We start from the raw sequence: 15,359 nt of genomic DNA, 5'->3' as shown, positions 1-15,359 counted from the left end.
AAGACTCTCATTTCATTACACCATACAAGACTAGCAATCATCTAACACACAACTGAAATAAGATTAAAAATTAAAAATCAATCATAAATTTTAAAAGCAAGATACATAATGGGAAATGCTCTTTTATTATTTTACTGGAAGAACAGTATCCTTCCCATATTGGTGAACACATGGAGACATTGTGATGTACATTCACTTCCTAAAACGTTCAGCATGTGATACCACATGTCCTTCTCTGGGATTTCACCCACACAGGAAAACATGCTGAGAACAACTGGGACTCATTTGAATACATACAGAATAATGTCAAACAAGTATCATATTTTAACAAAACAAAATCTGGGCTCTCAGAAACTTGTGTTTTAATTGAGAATATTGTATTACATAGTGTAAATTAGATTAATAATTAACTTTACTACTACTGCTAATAATAATAATCATCATCATAATAATCATAATAATAATAATAATAATAATAAATGTATACACATTTTCTACAATTTGTTAAACTGAACAGAATTTGTAAAAGTAATAGTGGCACTAAGGTACAATAGCTGGGGAACTATTTTTGGTTTATGGTAACTGGGAATAGACAGCCAAACTGCTCTACACAGTCTTTTCAGCTTCATGATAACCTTCTCCTCATCTAGTTTGTGGCCAGGGGGGTCTTCTGCATACTTTCATGGGTATGTTACTTGAAACTACCATGTAGAGGTAGAGGCAGAGGACCCCCAATGCAATTTAAGACACAAACGGTTCCCAGTTCCACAAATAGTTCCCCAGGATAATACTATTTTACTTTAGAAGGGGACCCTTTCTATTATCAATAGCACCTAAAATGGTTTTGGGGACTTTTTTTTAAATAAGAGAATGCCAGCCTCAGATGCTTAAAATGCAATTACAAATATGAAATTGTGGCATTTGGGCACCAGTTTTGCTGTAAGGGGACCCTTACTGCTATCAAAGGGAGCAGGAATTGTTTTGGGGACTTTATTTTAAATATTAGAAAGGAATCCTCAGAACGCTCACAGTGCACTTCAAAATATGACATTATGGCATGGGGTCACCAGTTTGGGTGTCTATTCCCAGTTCCACAAATAGCATCCCAGAATAACACTACTGTACTTTAGAAGGGGACTCTTTCTGCTATCAATAGTCTTCAAGCAAGCCTTGGAAAGCTAATATCTCTCAATTGTAGAGTAAATGGAAACAATAGGGACACTAGTTTGGGGATCTGTTCCCAGTTCCAAAAATAGTTCCCCAGAATGAAACTATTGTAGCACTATTGAACCTTAGTGCCATTATTACTTTTACAAATTCTGCTCAGTTAAACAAATTGTAGAAAAATTGTATACATTATTATTATTATTATTATTATTATTATTATTATTATTATTATTATTATTATGTTGTATACACTTTTTCGTATGTATACGAATTAAAGTTCATTATTAATAATATTTACACTATGTAAAACAATATTATGAATTATAAAAAAAAGTTTCTGAAAGCCCAGAATAAGTAGTTTTTTTTTCTGTTTTGGACGTCTTTGTAAATCTTTCCACTGGTCCGGCGATCCTGGTTTTACCCAGTCCCCTCTTTGGCTACCCTACGAAAGGCGCTATACAAATACAAATTGATTGATTGATGTGACGCGAATGCTGTTTTTAGGGCGCCCTCTAATACTGTATTCAACTCAGCCAGGAGAAAGAAAAAAAAACTAAAAACCCGACCAGAAACAGGAAAACAGCTCTAAGAGCCAGAGAGAGAGAGAGAGAGAGAGAGAGAGAGAGCTCTCAAGTTCCCGTCGCAAACAAGGAGGGGTGGGACGGCACATAAGTGTATTTATATGATCATGAATATAAATATAAAACAAACTCTAATCTTGACCAGACGATAAGCAGATAAGCAACGACGCGGAGCTTTGTCCTGGGACGGATGTGTCCACTGAAGCTCTCTGTGGGTCGGACTCGGAGAGTGTGCTGGGCGGAGGCGAGGGTCGGTCCAATACGCAATAGCGCCCGCTTCTCTGCGTGAGGGTCCGGCGGACAGATTTCTGGACAAGGAGCTGGTTCGCCTGCTGATCTGACACAGATTTCGAAGTTGCGTCTCTTAAAACTTTGATATATTCATTATAATAGATACTATTATTTCTACTGTTACTATTGAGCGTCAATTCCCGGATTTTTTTTTATTGATTTTTTTAGTTTGGTGAAGTTTAACACTCCAAAGAGAGAGAGAGAGGGATGGGATTTAGTGTTCAGTACTGACTCTCCACACAAGCATGGACGAAGCGACATTTGATGGTTTATTTCTATATCATTATCCTCCCTTCGAAGTGGAGGCGTTTTTGTGCGGTTGAGCGAGAAACGTTTTCCACAGCCAGTCAAGCCCAAGCAGAGGACTCCAGCGGTGCTTATATGGACCAGAAGACCGGACGTGTGCCGTTTTGTTCTGGAATGAAAGGGATTGGGGCGATCTAGTGAAGACTGGAGAAAAGAGACAGAGAAAACGAATCTATACATAAATAAATAACGATTCAAGATAGGAATCGTGCCGTTTGGTTCCTGTGGTCATGGAGGGAGTCTCGGTTGCAGGTAAGCCCCCCTGAGTGATACAAATCACCTCTCCCACTCCCCCCCCCCTACCCTTATCTCCTGCTTATCGTCGACAGCTTGTCTGTGTCTCGGAGGTCTCCTGCGTTTATCTGTGTTCGCTTCTGTATCCGTGTATGTGTGAATGTATCTGTGGTTATTCAGCAGATCTGCACCTTAACCCTGAACAACTCGTCAGTACTGCTCGCTGAGAAACCGGATGGCGTCAGAAGGCAGAATGAAGGGAGAAATATGTCTTCTTCTTTTTCTTTCCTTCCTCTCCTTGTTCACCCTTGTAATTTGTCCTTCTTTCTTTCTCTTCTCACCATCTTATCCATGACCATTCATATGAGCGTATGTGTTTGTTTGTTTCTCCAAATCCCTCTTTTACCGCCTCTCAATCTTTTTATTAATTTCCAGTTTGGGTGACAGTGAGTGCACAGGGTCATGGGAGGTAAAAGTTCAGAGGGCACAGATGCAGAAAATCATACAGTAAAGATGGCAATCCAGGTGCAGGGGGCATGACTCCAGCATGTGACCTTAACTCGGGTCCTAACAATGTTGGTCTCAGCTGGTGTTCCACAGGGATCTGTACCAGGGGCTCTTCTTTTTCGTGTTTATCTCCTGCCTTTAGGTCAAATATTTTGTGGCCATGGACTAAACTTACATTTTAATGCTGATATACCAATGTCTCTGCAGACTAAATCGTTCTATACTTAAGGATTGTGTATAAGATGTCAAAATGTGGATGCAAAATTTATTTTAAAAATTGAACTGTGATAAAACCGAAGTTGTTAATTGGTTCTCCCGACAGCTTTGTCAAATGAGTCAACCTAAAAATGAATGTGGTTGAACTTTGTTGCTCCTCAGAGGTTCAAATTCTGAGAGTTGATTTTTTTTAATCAGTTATATCTTTTGAGTCCCATATAAAGAATACCACAAATATTTTGTTCTTTCATTTGTGCAACATTGCTTGACTAAGATCCTCTCTTACAGCTGCTTATGCACAGATACTCGTCCATGCTTTTATTACCTCTCGCATTGACTATTGGAACAAAACTGTTAGGAAGGGTCTCTGGTCAGTTCCTGCAGAGGCTCCAGATGGTCCAAAATGCAGCAGCCAAGGTTTTAACCAGAACCCCACTCTGTTCATATCACTCCTATTTTAGTATCTCTTCACTGGCTACCAGTAAGGCAAATTGATTTTAAGTCTTTTATTAACCTACAAAGCTCTGAATAATCTAACACCTATATATCTAAATGAGTTTTTAATTACATGCAGTAAGTTCTGCAGACCAAAGATTACTGTTTTTTCCAAAGACGAGACTGAGCTCAGTTGGAGATCTGACATTTAGGCCAGTTATGCACTTTGTCTTTAGAACAGGCTCTGTCCCCAGATATCTTTAAATCAATATAAAAACCCATCTTTTACTTTGGTATTTTAAACTGTGTGTGTGTACTTTTATTTACTTCTTATGCTGTTTTTGCAATGTTCTTTTTCTTATTTGTATTGATTGCTTTTTGTTTAAAGGGCTTTGGGTTTTGAGAAGGCTCTATATAAAATTAATAAATTATTATAATTATTATGACAGGTGGCTGTTAATTGAGGTGAATTTAGGCAGATAAATAATTTGGTTAAAATGAAATCATTTGGAGATACTTAAAAGTGTAGATTGAAAATAGACTTTCTTTCTTTTGCAAGTGGTTTACGAGAGATTTGCCCTGAGATTATAGAATCACTTCTTGAACCTTCACTTTCCTTTCTCAGTTCATGAAGTGATTCTATGTCAGTTCTATCTCAGGACACATCTCTCATTCACTAAAATTATTTTATTTTAGAGTTTAAATGGGGGGGGGGGAGTGGAGCAGCTCCATGACCTCATCTCCGGCTCTGGGCTCCAGCCAACTCTAGTTTATAGGGAGCTGAAACTCCTCACTGGGCCTGGAGATCTGGACACAAGAGTGGGACCCATACCAATTAACCAATTAGCCGAATCCAATTAATTAATTGAAATATACAGTTAAGTAATTAAGAGCTTTGATGGATTAGGAAACAGAATTCCTGAGAGGGTTCTCCAGGACTGGCCAGACATAAGCATCGAGAGACCGTTATCTGACCACATTAGGCAGATAGTGAATTCCTGACCCCCTCCCTCGGCACAGAGCTCATCCAGAATTCCCATCATGGTGGGAAATCAATCCCATAAATCTGGGTGCCATTCCAGATGTAGGGATTGCTGAGGGCAGCCAGCCGCAGAAGCCAGACAACTCCACTCAGCGGTCTGTGCAGTCTGTTCTATTATTTTCTCAAAGTTAGAAAATAATATTTTTGGGGCTTTCCATGACCAGGGCTGGAAACCTTGCTGTGTACAGTACTGTAGCACAGCACTGTGACTGCTTCTGACACATGTGAACTCTTAGTGACCTTGTCTGGCTTGTGTATTATAATGCCCCCCCCCAAAAAAATGTTTTGGTGGCCAAGAAAATTGCAGGATGGAAAATGTGCAACAGTGGATAAGATTCCCGAGGGATAAGAGTTATTTCACAAAACTGAATGTAGCAGGGCTGTGTGTGTCTGTCTCTGTGTCTTTGTGTGTTGTCTGTTTCTGTGTCTCTCTTCGTGTATTTGTGTGAGTTGTGATTTATTATTATTTTGATGATGACTTTGTCCAAAGAGACTTACAGACAACCTGCCATGGTAAGTAATTACAGATTAAAGAGTTTTACAAAAATAATGTGGGGAAAAATTGTGTGTGTGAAAAAACTATTAAATTAAAATCAAAACCTGACAAGCTTTCATTAGAGAAGTATTCAGCCCCTTTGCTATGATGTATATGGCGCCACCCAGAATCTGCTTAGAGCAGGCCGTCCTCCTAAACTGAGCAGCCAGGTAAGAAGGGCATTGGTCAGAAAAGCCAAGGCCAAGGACAGCTCTGAAAGATCTACAGCGTTCCATGGCTGAGATGGGAGAAACTGTCCATGCGTCGAGAATACCTCAGGTACTCCACAAATCTGGCCTGTATGGAAGAGTGGCAAGAAGGAAGAAGAAGGATTTCTGAAAATGGCAGTGGCCGCATCATGTTATGGGGATGCTTTGCAGTGGCAGGGACTGTGAAGCTTGTCAGGGTAGAGACATGGATGGAGCTAAGTAAGGCAGATCCCTAAGGATAACCTGCTTCAAAAGACCTATGGGTAAGGATTCACCTTTTAGCAGGACAATGACCCCAAGCACACAGCCAAATTGACACTGGAGTGTCTGAAAAACAAGAAAGTGAATGTCCTAAATTGGCTCAGTCAAAACCCGGACTTCAATCTTATTGAGAATCTGTGGCAAGACTTGAAGATTGCACCCCCAGATCATCACCGATCCTCCACCAAATTTCACAGTGGGTGCGAGACACTGTGGCTTGTAGCCCTCTCCAGGTCTCCGTCTAACCATTAGACAACCAGGTGTTGGGCAAAGCTGAAAATTGGACTCATCAGAGAAGATGACCTTACTCCAGTCCTCTATGGTCCAATCCTTATGGTCTTTTGCAAACCTCAGCCTGGCTCTTCTTTGCTTCTCATTGATGAAGGGCTTTTTTCTAGCTTTGCACAACCTGCCCCTAGGAGCCTGTTTCAAGCCGTTCTCCGTGCACTTCAGTTGAGTTGGCGGTCATCCCTGTCAGTGGGGAGTCGTTTTCACCCTCTACTGGTCTGTAGCTTTGTTGTCTCCAATGTCTGCTGCTTGACCTTGTTCTTTTGAACCGCCGTCTTTGAAATTGTAAAGATGGAAACAACCCGATGCTCACTATATCCCTCTGCCAGTAAAGCCAGAATTGAACCCTTCTTTTCTTCACTCAAAACTTTCCTTTTCAACTCTTTTTTCATGGTCAATAGTTATTTTTTGATTCTAATTACTTTTGAGGTACTACTAGCACTGTTTTTGCCATCCAGCTGGTCCTATTGCAAGAGGATAGTGATGGCCACAGCAGTGGTTTTTATACTTTTTCTCGTTAAATAAGATTTGGTTCAGGTGATCACCTAATCAGTACCTCATTCAGTAGAATGTGTGCCTGTGTTGGAATTCAACAGACCCTGAAATGGAATGGCAGCCATACATGTAGAGATGCTGATTTAAGAAAAAACTGCAGTGGTCTCTTAATTTTTTCCAGAGCTGTAAGTATGTATGTATGTATGTATGTATGTATGTATGTGTATATATAGTCAATATATATTTAGTCAACATGGAAGCAGGCCGCATTCCAATGCAGTGAGGGACTGACTGATACACTGTCTGTCTGTCTGTCTGTCCTTGACAAGTACTCCTCCATGTCTCCTGAAATATCCCTTGCCCCCCCACCCCCCCACGCCTCAGTGCGTGACATCCCATCTTGGCCAAGATCTAAATAGACCGGCGACCCCTGGCTCCCGTCACCACGGAGACGGGCGTGCCCTCCTGAATGGCAGGAAGTGCCGACAGCATTGTTTACACACGAGCGGCTCCAAGTGCTGGGGGCAAGAACAATTTAGTCTATTTTCCTTTTTTCCAAAGTCAATATACAAGAAGAGTCCAAACAGCTTTTAACCCCCCCCTCCTGCCAGGGCAAACAGATGGCACGGGCAGACAGCCTGCCTGGTCCCCTGTCTCGCTGGCTGTGTGGGACGGGCTTAGCTATGGCTCCTTTTCTGCCCTGGATTGGGATCTGTCATCACCAAGGCAACCAGGAGTTCAGTCTCCCAGTCCCTCATTCTCTCAAATTACAAGTTTCTCAGTGTCCCAGTCTCTCCCAGTGTCTCAGTGTGTCAGTCTCTCAGCCTCACAGGAAGGCAGGAAGTCAGTCAGGCCAGGAGTACAGTCATTCATAAGCTTTGCCCCACAACTTTCTCTCTCTATTCTTCCCTCCCTGGTCCTCAGCTGTAACCACTTATCACTGTCCCGTCCCCTCCCTATTTTTCCACATTCCCAGTCTGCGCAGGAGGAGGAAAGACAAAGATGGGGGTCAGTCGATGCCCCTCAGCCACTCCAGGGGGCACACAGGATGTGGGTGGTGAGGGTGGTAAATGTGATGGTGATCTGATACAGACACTATGAACCCTGATTTCCTGATTTTGTTTTCACAGTGATGCCTAGTGCCCCGGTCAGCATGCCCCTCAGCGCCATGCTGTCTCTCTGTCTCACCTTGGCCTTGGCAGGTAAGCCTCAAGCAACCCATGGTCAAAAACAGCATTAGATTTTTTAATGAGGGTATTTATGTTTGTAATACCCATCCATCCATTTTCAATAAGTGCTTCCTCCTGTGTCAGTGTTACTGTTTGCTGCTGTTGTCATTGTAATTGTTGTAATTAATTAATTTAGTTCTTCCTGCAGAAAATTAACCAGCAGCCTACCTGCACAAACACACACACACACACACCAACACACACACACAAGCAAGCATGCACACACATACCCTGAGAGGCTCGCACAAACATATACACACATTAACACACTCTATCTCTTACAGAGAAGCCAAAACACAGACACAGAGAGAGAAAGACACAAAGACACAAACAGAGACACAGACAGGCACAGAGAGAGAGAGACAGAGGCACACACACACAAACAGAGACACACAGACAGGCACAGAGAGAGACAGACGTTAACACACTATATCTATCGCCTTTTGTCTCGCAAAGAGTAACCAAATACACACATGTACACATATGCACACACACACACACACTGGACCCCCAGTCCTCTGTATGTCTCAGAGCAGGGTAGTCTTTTCAAGGCGGTTCGATAGGAAAGAGCGGAGGAACAGTCAGAACTCCTCCTCTCCCCTTCCCCCCCACTCTCTCTCTCTCTCTCCCCGTCAGCTTTCTTGGCTTCCTGTTTTCTGCTGCTCCTGCAATACATTTCATGAGCAGAGCACACAGACGCCCCCCCCACCCCCGTCTCCTCTTGTGCTTGCTGTCTTCCTTCCTTTTATTAGCACCCCCCCCAGTGTTGGTCTAGTGGGGGTGGGAAGGGTGGGGAAGCATCAGACCTGCTCTAGGAGAGTATTGTAAATCCGTGTGTGTGCAACCTTGCTACTCTACATTGACTCCCCCCTCTCTGCCACCCCCAGCGGACCAGCACAGGACAGGGAAGGTGGAGTGTGTCTGCCGCAATCGGCCCGAGTGTCACAACACCACCACCTGTCAGGGGCTCGTCTGCTTCAACATCCACACACACGGGGAAGTGAGTCTGGGCTGCTTCATGGAAAACACCAGGGCCCAGTGCCACAGTGTAATAAAAGACGTGTCCACCAACTGCTGCAGCACCCACCACTGCAACGAAGCCACCAGACCCACCAAGCGGGGTAAGACACGCAAGCCTTGGCCACTCCGAGCTTCTGTGCCACCCTCTCCTGCCATCCTGCTGTCTCGATTCAATTCAGACATTAATTGGTTCAGTGATGTCATCAGGAGTTGGGTTGGGATGAAAACAAGAACAATTCTGTACTGTGTCTGTCCAGGACCAGGGCTGGAGACCCTGCTGTATTGGACTGGACCGTAGCTCTATTCTATTCTATTCTATTCTATTCTCTCCAGGAAATATAAGACTGTACTGCCCTCTAGTGGCTAATGCACATGTGGTTAAATTGTGAAAGTGAAACCAAACCAAACACAAACAAACAAAGAATAAAAACACACATTTATGTTGTTAAGGATGATATTAATATGTCCTTTTAAAGGCAACCATAGAATCCTATCCCGTGTACACCCTACCTGATTGAACAGCCCTCCTCTCCCTCTCTCTCTCCCTCTCTCTGTCTCTGGGTGTGCATTGGAGGCAGAGCCCAATCCAGAGCAGCGAGACTTGCTGCACGTGTGGCTGCCCATAGTGGTGCTGCTGCTGCTGCTGCTGTTGTGCTGCCCCCTGCTGTACAGAGTGCTGTGTCGCACCCGCCCGGCCAGCATCCAGTATCCCGACCACCTGGAGAAGCCCCCCAGTGGAGGGGACGGCACCTATGGGGTAGGGCTCCCTCGCCTCGCTTGTGTGTGCTGACCTGTGTGTGTGTGTGTGCTGACCTGTGTGTGTCTCCTGCAGGACATGTTTGATGAGTTCTGTACGTCGGGCAGCGGCACCGGGCTGCCCTACCTTGTGCAGAGGACTGTGGCCCGACAGATCTCCCTGGCAGAGTGTGTGGGTAAGACGCGTGTATTTTACACCATCACACTGAGAATAAAACAACTTTCACAGCAGGGCTGCACACGGATACGGACACAGACATGGAACAGTACAGCTCTTTTTTTTCAGCTGTGTAAAGTTGCAGGTTTCAAGGAACTCACAAAATCCATGTACTTCTTTGCGTGTCTGTGTCTCTGCCTGTGTGTGGTCTGTGTGTTTGTGTGTGTACACGTGTGTGTCTATGTGTGCAGGGAAGGGGCGCTATGGCGAAGTATGGAGGGGCACCTGGATGGGGGAGAATGTAGCCGTGAAGATCTTTTCCTCCCGGGACGAGCAGTCGTGGTTTCGGGAGACGGAGATCTACAACACCGTGCAGCTCCGTCACGACAACATCCTGGGTTAGACAACACCACAACACAGTACAGCACTACAGCACAACACAGCACTACAGCACAACACAGCACTATAGCACAACAAAGCAGCACAGTACAGCACAGCACTACAGCATAGCACAGTACAGCACAGAACAGTAAGTTCTAATTAACTTATCTTTTCCTCGTCTACCTCCCCCTGTCTCCCAGGCTTCATCGCTTCAGACATGACGTCGAAGAACTCCAGCACCCAGCTGTGGCTGATCACACACTTCCATGAGCTGGGTTCCCTGTACGACTTTCTGCAGGGGGCGGCCAGCGGGCTGGACCCCTCCCTGTGCCTGCGCTTCTGCCTGTCTATCGCCTGCGGCCTGGTGCACCTGCACACCGAGATCCTGAGCACCCAGGGCAAGCCAGCCATTGCCCACCGCGACATCAAGACCCGCAACATCCTGGTCAAGAGCAACCGGCAGTGCTGCATCGCTGACCTGGGTGAGAGGAGGAGGAGAGGATGGGCAGAGTCATCAGTGTGGCATGAGATTGATCTGCGTTGATTTGTAACATAATGCTTCTGTCCTCCCTCTTCCTCTCCCTCTCCCTCTCCCTCTGTCTCTCTCCCTCCAGGGCTGGCAGTGATGCACTCTCAGGCCAACGACTTGCTGGACATCGGCAATAACCCGCGGGTCGGGACCAAGCGCTACATGGCCCCCGAGGTCCTGGAAGAGAGCATTCGCACTGACTGCTTTGAGTCCTACAAGCAGACGGACATCTGGGCCCTGGGCCTGGTGCTGTGGGAGATCAGCCGGCGGACTGTGGTCAATGGTACACACATATCCATTGTAGACAGGCTAATGCCAGTCTCAGTGTCACTTTAAAGCATAATTCTCATTGTACATTGGCTCTCAAAAGTATTCACCCCCCTTGGACTTTTCCACATTTCAGTGTGTTACAACATGAAATCAGAATGGATTTCATCAGGAGTTTTTGCCACTGATCAACACAGAAAATGTCCATAATGTCAAAGTGAAAAATATAATCTGTAAATTCATTACAAATACAAAACAGACCGCCAGCACAGGGCACCACTGGGCTGTAGGGTTGTTTTCAGGGTTATTTTGAAGGAAGGATCACAAAGAGAATGAAAGGGGGATACTTAGAAGGATACAATGAGTAAGAGATAAAGAGATGGGGGAGGGAGAGAGAAAGAAAGAAAGAGACAGAGAGAGGGTCTGGATTATTCCTGTCGTCGCCTCCTCTCTCTCTCTCTCTCTCTCTCTCTCTCTCTCTCTCTCTCTCTCTCTCTCTCTTTCTCTCTCCCAGTCCTGCAGTATCAGCTCCAGATTAGCCAGTCTCATTGTAAACACTGTTATCAGCTGTCAACTCCCTCACTCTGCACACCGCATGAGGCCACACACACACTGACACACACTAGCTCGCACAATAATGCACACACACTAACACACTTGCACACTAATGCACACGCACTGTCACACACACTCGCACACTAATGCACAGATGCTAACACACACACACACGTGCACACTAATGCACACATACTCACACACACACATAACGCAAACATTGACATGCTAAGGGAAAGTTTACAAATACTAATGGGCAGTGTTGTGCTGTGTTGTGCTGTTCTGTGTGTTTAGGGATCGTGGAGGACTATCGCCCCCCGTTCTTTGACGTGGTGGGGGCGGACCCAAGCTTCGAGGAGATGCGGAAGGTGGTGTGTGTGGACCAGTACAGACCCAGCGTGCACAACCGCCTCAACACACACCATGTGAGTCCCACACTGTCCCTCTGAGGGACTGTCTGTCTGTCAGTATGTCTGAATGACTGTCCCGCCATCACTCCCTGTCTTTCTGTCTGTCCATCTGTCTCCATCTCCCTCTCCCACAGTTTAAGCATCCCTCTGCCTGCCTGTCAATGCTAAACCCTGCCTGTCCCCCGTGTCTCTGTCCATGTGTCCAGACGCTGTCAGCCATCATCAAAATTATGAGGGAGTGCTGGTCCCAGAGCCCCTCCGCCCGGTTGACCGCGCTTCGTGTCCGCAAGAGCCTGTCCAGACTGCAGCCTCTGGAGTTGGACAAGATCAAACAGGATGTGTAGACGACGCTGACCACTTCCTTACCCAGCTCCCAGTGCTGATCTGCTCACCTGCCCTGCTGTGGGAAGAACTGATTTTCTCCAGCAGGGGGTGGTGTGGATTTGCATGCCCGACAAAATGCCCAACAAGACCAACAAAACCCCAGCAGTCTCACTGACCTCGAATGCCTGTCTCTGTCAGTGTGGGCGTCTCCTGAACTCAAACACACTGGGAGCAAACTTGTCTCTGTGCCTCCTTGCCTATGTATATCTGTGTCTTTGTGCCTCTGTGCCTCCATGCCTGTTTCTCCTTGTCACTGTGCCTTCATCTCTGTGTCTCTGTCTCCATCTCTCTGTCTCTGTGCCTTCGTGTCTGTCTGTGTCTCTGTGCCTTTGTGTCTCGGTCTCTGTGTCCCTGTATCTCTGTCTCTGTCTCCATCTCTCTGTCCTTCTGTCTGGGCCTCTGGGCCAAAGGGATTGTGACCTGCTGTCTCTTGGTCAGTGTAACTGGGATCAGCTGCACACTATTTGCTCAAGTCTATCGTTTTTTATCATTTGTATTTGGTAGGAGGATGCCTGTTTTTATGCTCTGTGTATTGTTTTGTTCACTAGCAGGTCCTCCTCTCCACATAGGAACTGACCTGTATTTACAGTGAAAAGCACTTTCACTTTCTTCTCATATTTTGTACCAGTCTATGATTACTTTCTTTAATGCCTTAAGTTTATTCACTGTTTAAGTACAGTGACATTTATGTATAGATATATATATATAGAGAGAGAGAGATTATATATATTACTAGTAGTATTGGTATTATTGATATTTTCCTAATCAAACGTTACCCTGTATAGTGCAGAATTTTGCTTCCTCACTCAAGCATCAAAATATACACTTATTTTGTTTAAAAACAAATGCAGACAGATTTGTTAATTAGTTAACAATAATAATAAATCTTAAACCCTTATTTTAAGTGTTGTCCACTTTAACAGAATGTGTTTTCTTATTTAACAGCCAAGAAAAAAATTAATGGAACCATCAAAGGGAAAATATTCCCTGTTTTAATAGTTCATATAAAAAATAAGTCCTGCATCAGCAATTTAATGTCCTGTAGGTCGGAGAACCCATTATATTATCTCAAGGTGTAGTTACCCAGTGTACACACTAGAGTGCAGCAGATACTGCACTGTTTTACTGATTCAACTGCTCTATCCTGTCAGCTGTGAAATTCCTCAGCCTGTGTCTGAATTGCATTGCACACATAGTCACTCATTCGGGATCAGTTATACATCTGCATTCCTTCACCGCACACTGACACGATCAAAACACGACTCTGGAATTAAGTTCTATGCATATTTCTATTTTACGTTTGTGATGTAAAAAACAGGAATGTAGCTTTTGCTTCCCATTATTCATATGTTTGTTGCAGTATTGATTGGATTGTGGACTGGTCTGGCTTCTGAAATACAATGATTTCATTTGTGTGTGTGAGAGAGAGAGAGAGAGAGAGTGAAATAATGTGTGTGAGAGAGAGATGGTTTGTGAGAGAAAGAAAGATAAAATGTATATGAGAGAGAGAGACTGTGTGGGTGGGTGCGGAGGTCTCAGACTCCTTCAAAGCTGCAGTCTGGCCTTTGAGTGAAGGTGGGTTATTTATAAAAGAGTGATAAAAGGGAGGAGAGTGTGTGGGAGGGGATGCTGTGCCTGTCTGTGTGCTGTCTCTCTCTCTAGAGAACAGCTGTGCAGGGCCCTGTCTCTGTCTGTCTTTGAGATGAGCATGTGTCCCCTTAAGTTTGGTGTGTGAGACAGTTTGTCTTAAAGTAGTATTATCATTGTTGTTGATGTTGTTGTTAGTACTATTGTTATTATTTGTATGAGAGCTAATCCCAATTATTGTTTTTTATTATTATACCTTGTACCTTGAGTCAGTCCAATAAATCCTTAACGAACTTGGTGGTCTAATTCAGTGTAGTACATCAGGAACCTCTAGGGGGCAGCACTCAGCATTGTACTGTGTTGCCATTGGGAATATTTTTAATCCGCACTAGGGGGCTGCCTGAGAGTTCTGGGTTTGTTGCAGCTGGTAAGGACCAGTCCAGTGCTGAGGTGCCAACTCTGTGATCATCCTCTGCTTTGGGTGTCATGGATGGCCATGGAAACCACAAGGCACCTCATGACACTGAGACAGCACCGTGATTCCAATAAATGAAGAACTTAAATAAATAAATCAACAATTTTTCTCCTTATTTATTTGTTTAACAAATGGCTAGTGACGACAAGAGGGGGAAGGCGGGGGTTGAATCCCACCCCTTCCCCCGTCCCCCAGCTCACAACGCACTCTTTGTGTCCAGCCTGAGTGGCGTGTAAAGTCGAAATTAGGGAAAATTGGAGATCACAAGTGACAAGATGGACCCACAGAGCGGCAAAATTGAAGTCATGAGCCAGACGGAGGGCCTGGCATGGATACAAAGTTCCATGGGGCAGAAACAGGAAGTGCCAGGGGAGGGGGGAGAGCAAGTGATGTGTGCCCTTCATGGTTAGCCTGTGCGTCCATGGGCTGTTCAGACCAGCAGGCCCCACCTTTCTGCTGTGTCAAGTTTGGGTATTAAAGCTCTATCACCCCCGCCCCCTCACCCACACCCTTTTACAACATCACCCTTACCTGAGGAGGGGGAGGGCTTGAGAGCAAACAGTGACTTCCAGCTGTCTTGTTAACCTGAACAGTTAAAGCTTTGTGATTGTTTGTATGTTTTGTTTATTTTCTACACTTCCTTCCCCAGGCTTGAAAACATGTTGAGTGTAAATTGCCTTTAAGCTTTTTTGGCTGTTATTAAAAATATAAATAATAATAATTAATTGTCAAAACAATGTGAGAAAATAATTCAATTTGCTTAGTGTTTTTGAGAAGGCTCCAGTTGGAACAACACCACAAAACAAAGCACCCCCCTTTTTGGAAGTGAGATGGACCCCCCTGGGTTTGAGCTAGTTGTGCAGTTTAGGGTCCCGGTTCTGGCCTGGTTGGGTGAAGGCTGTGGTCTGGGGGCAGTTTTGGGTTACAGCGCAGCTCTGATTGTGGTTGTCAATGTGATTAGAGCTGTGGTGAGTGCTGTGGTTAGTCAGGAGGGGTTACTGGCAGACTTTTGGTCAGAGTTAGGACGGGGCCGGCTGGTGGG

General features: G+C 44.9%; 1 protein-coding gene across 1 annotated transcript; it reads left to right on the top strand.

Annotated features, from left to right (window-relative positions):
* Positions 1–1,778: 1,778 nt before the first annotated feature.
* Positions 1,779–14,135, top strand: acvrl1 (activin A receptor like type 1). The gene is made up of 10 exons (XM_066708559.1): positions 1,779–2,597; positions 7,698–7,769; positions 8,684–8,917; positions 9,395–9,573; positions 9,649–9,748; positions 9,981–10,127; positions 10,311–10,592; positions 10,725–10,922; positions 11,756–11,886; positions 12,078–14,135. The coding sequence occupies exons 1-10, from the start codon at positions 2,576–2,578 to the stop codon at positions 12,213–12,215; spliced, it is 1,503 nt and encodes a 500-aa protein (XP_066564656.1). The 5' UTR covers positions 1,779–2,575; the 3' UTR covers positions 12,216–14,135.
* The last annotated feature ends 1,224 nt before the right edge of the window (positions 14,136–15,359 follow it).

Source organism: Amia ocellicauda, chromosome 7, assembly GCF_036373705.1.
Source record: "Amia ocellicauda isolate fAmiCal2 chromosome 7, fAmiCal2.hap1, whole genome shotgun sequence".
Lineage (NCBI taxonomy): Eukaryota > Metazoa > Chordata > Actinopteri > Amiiformes > Amiidae > Amia > Amia ocellicauda.
Note: the sequence above shows the minus strand (reverse complement) of the source record. Positions and strands in the feature narration are given on the sequence as shown.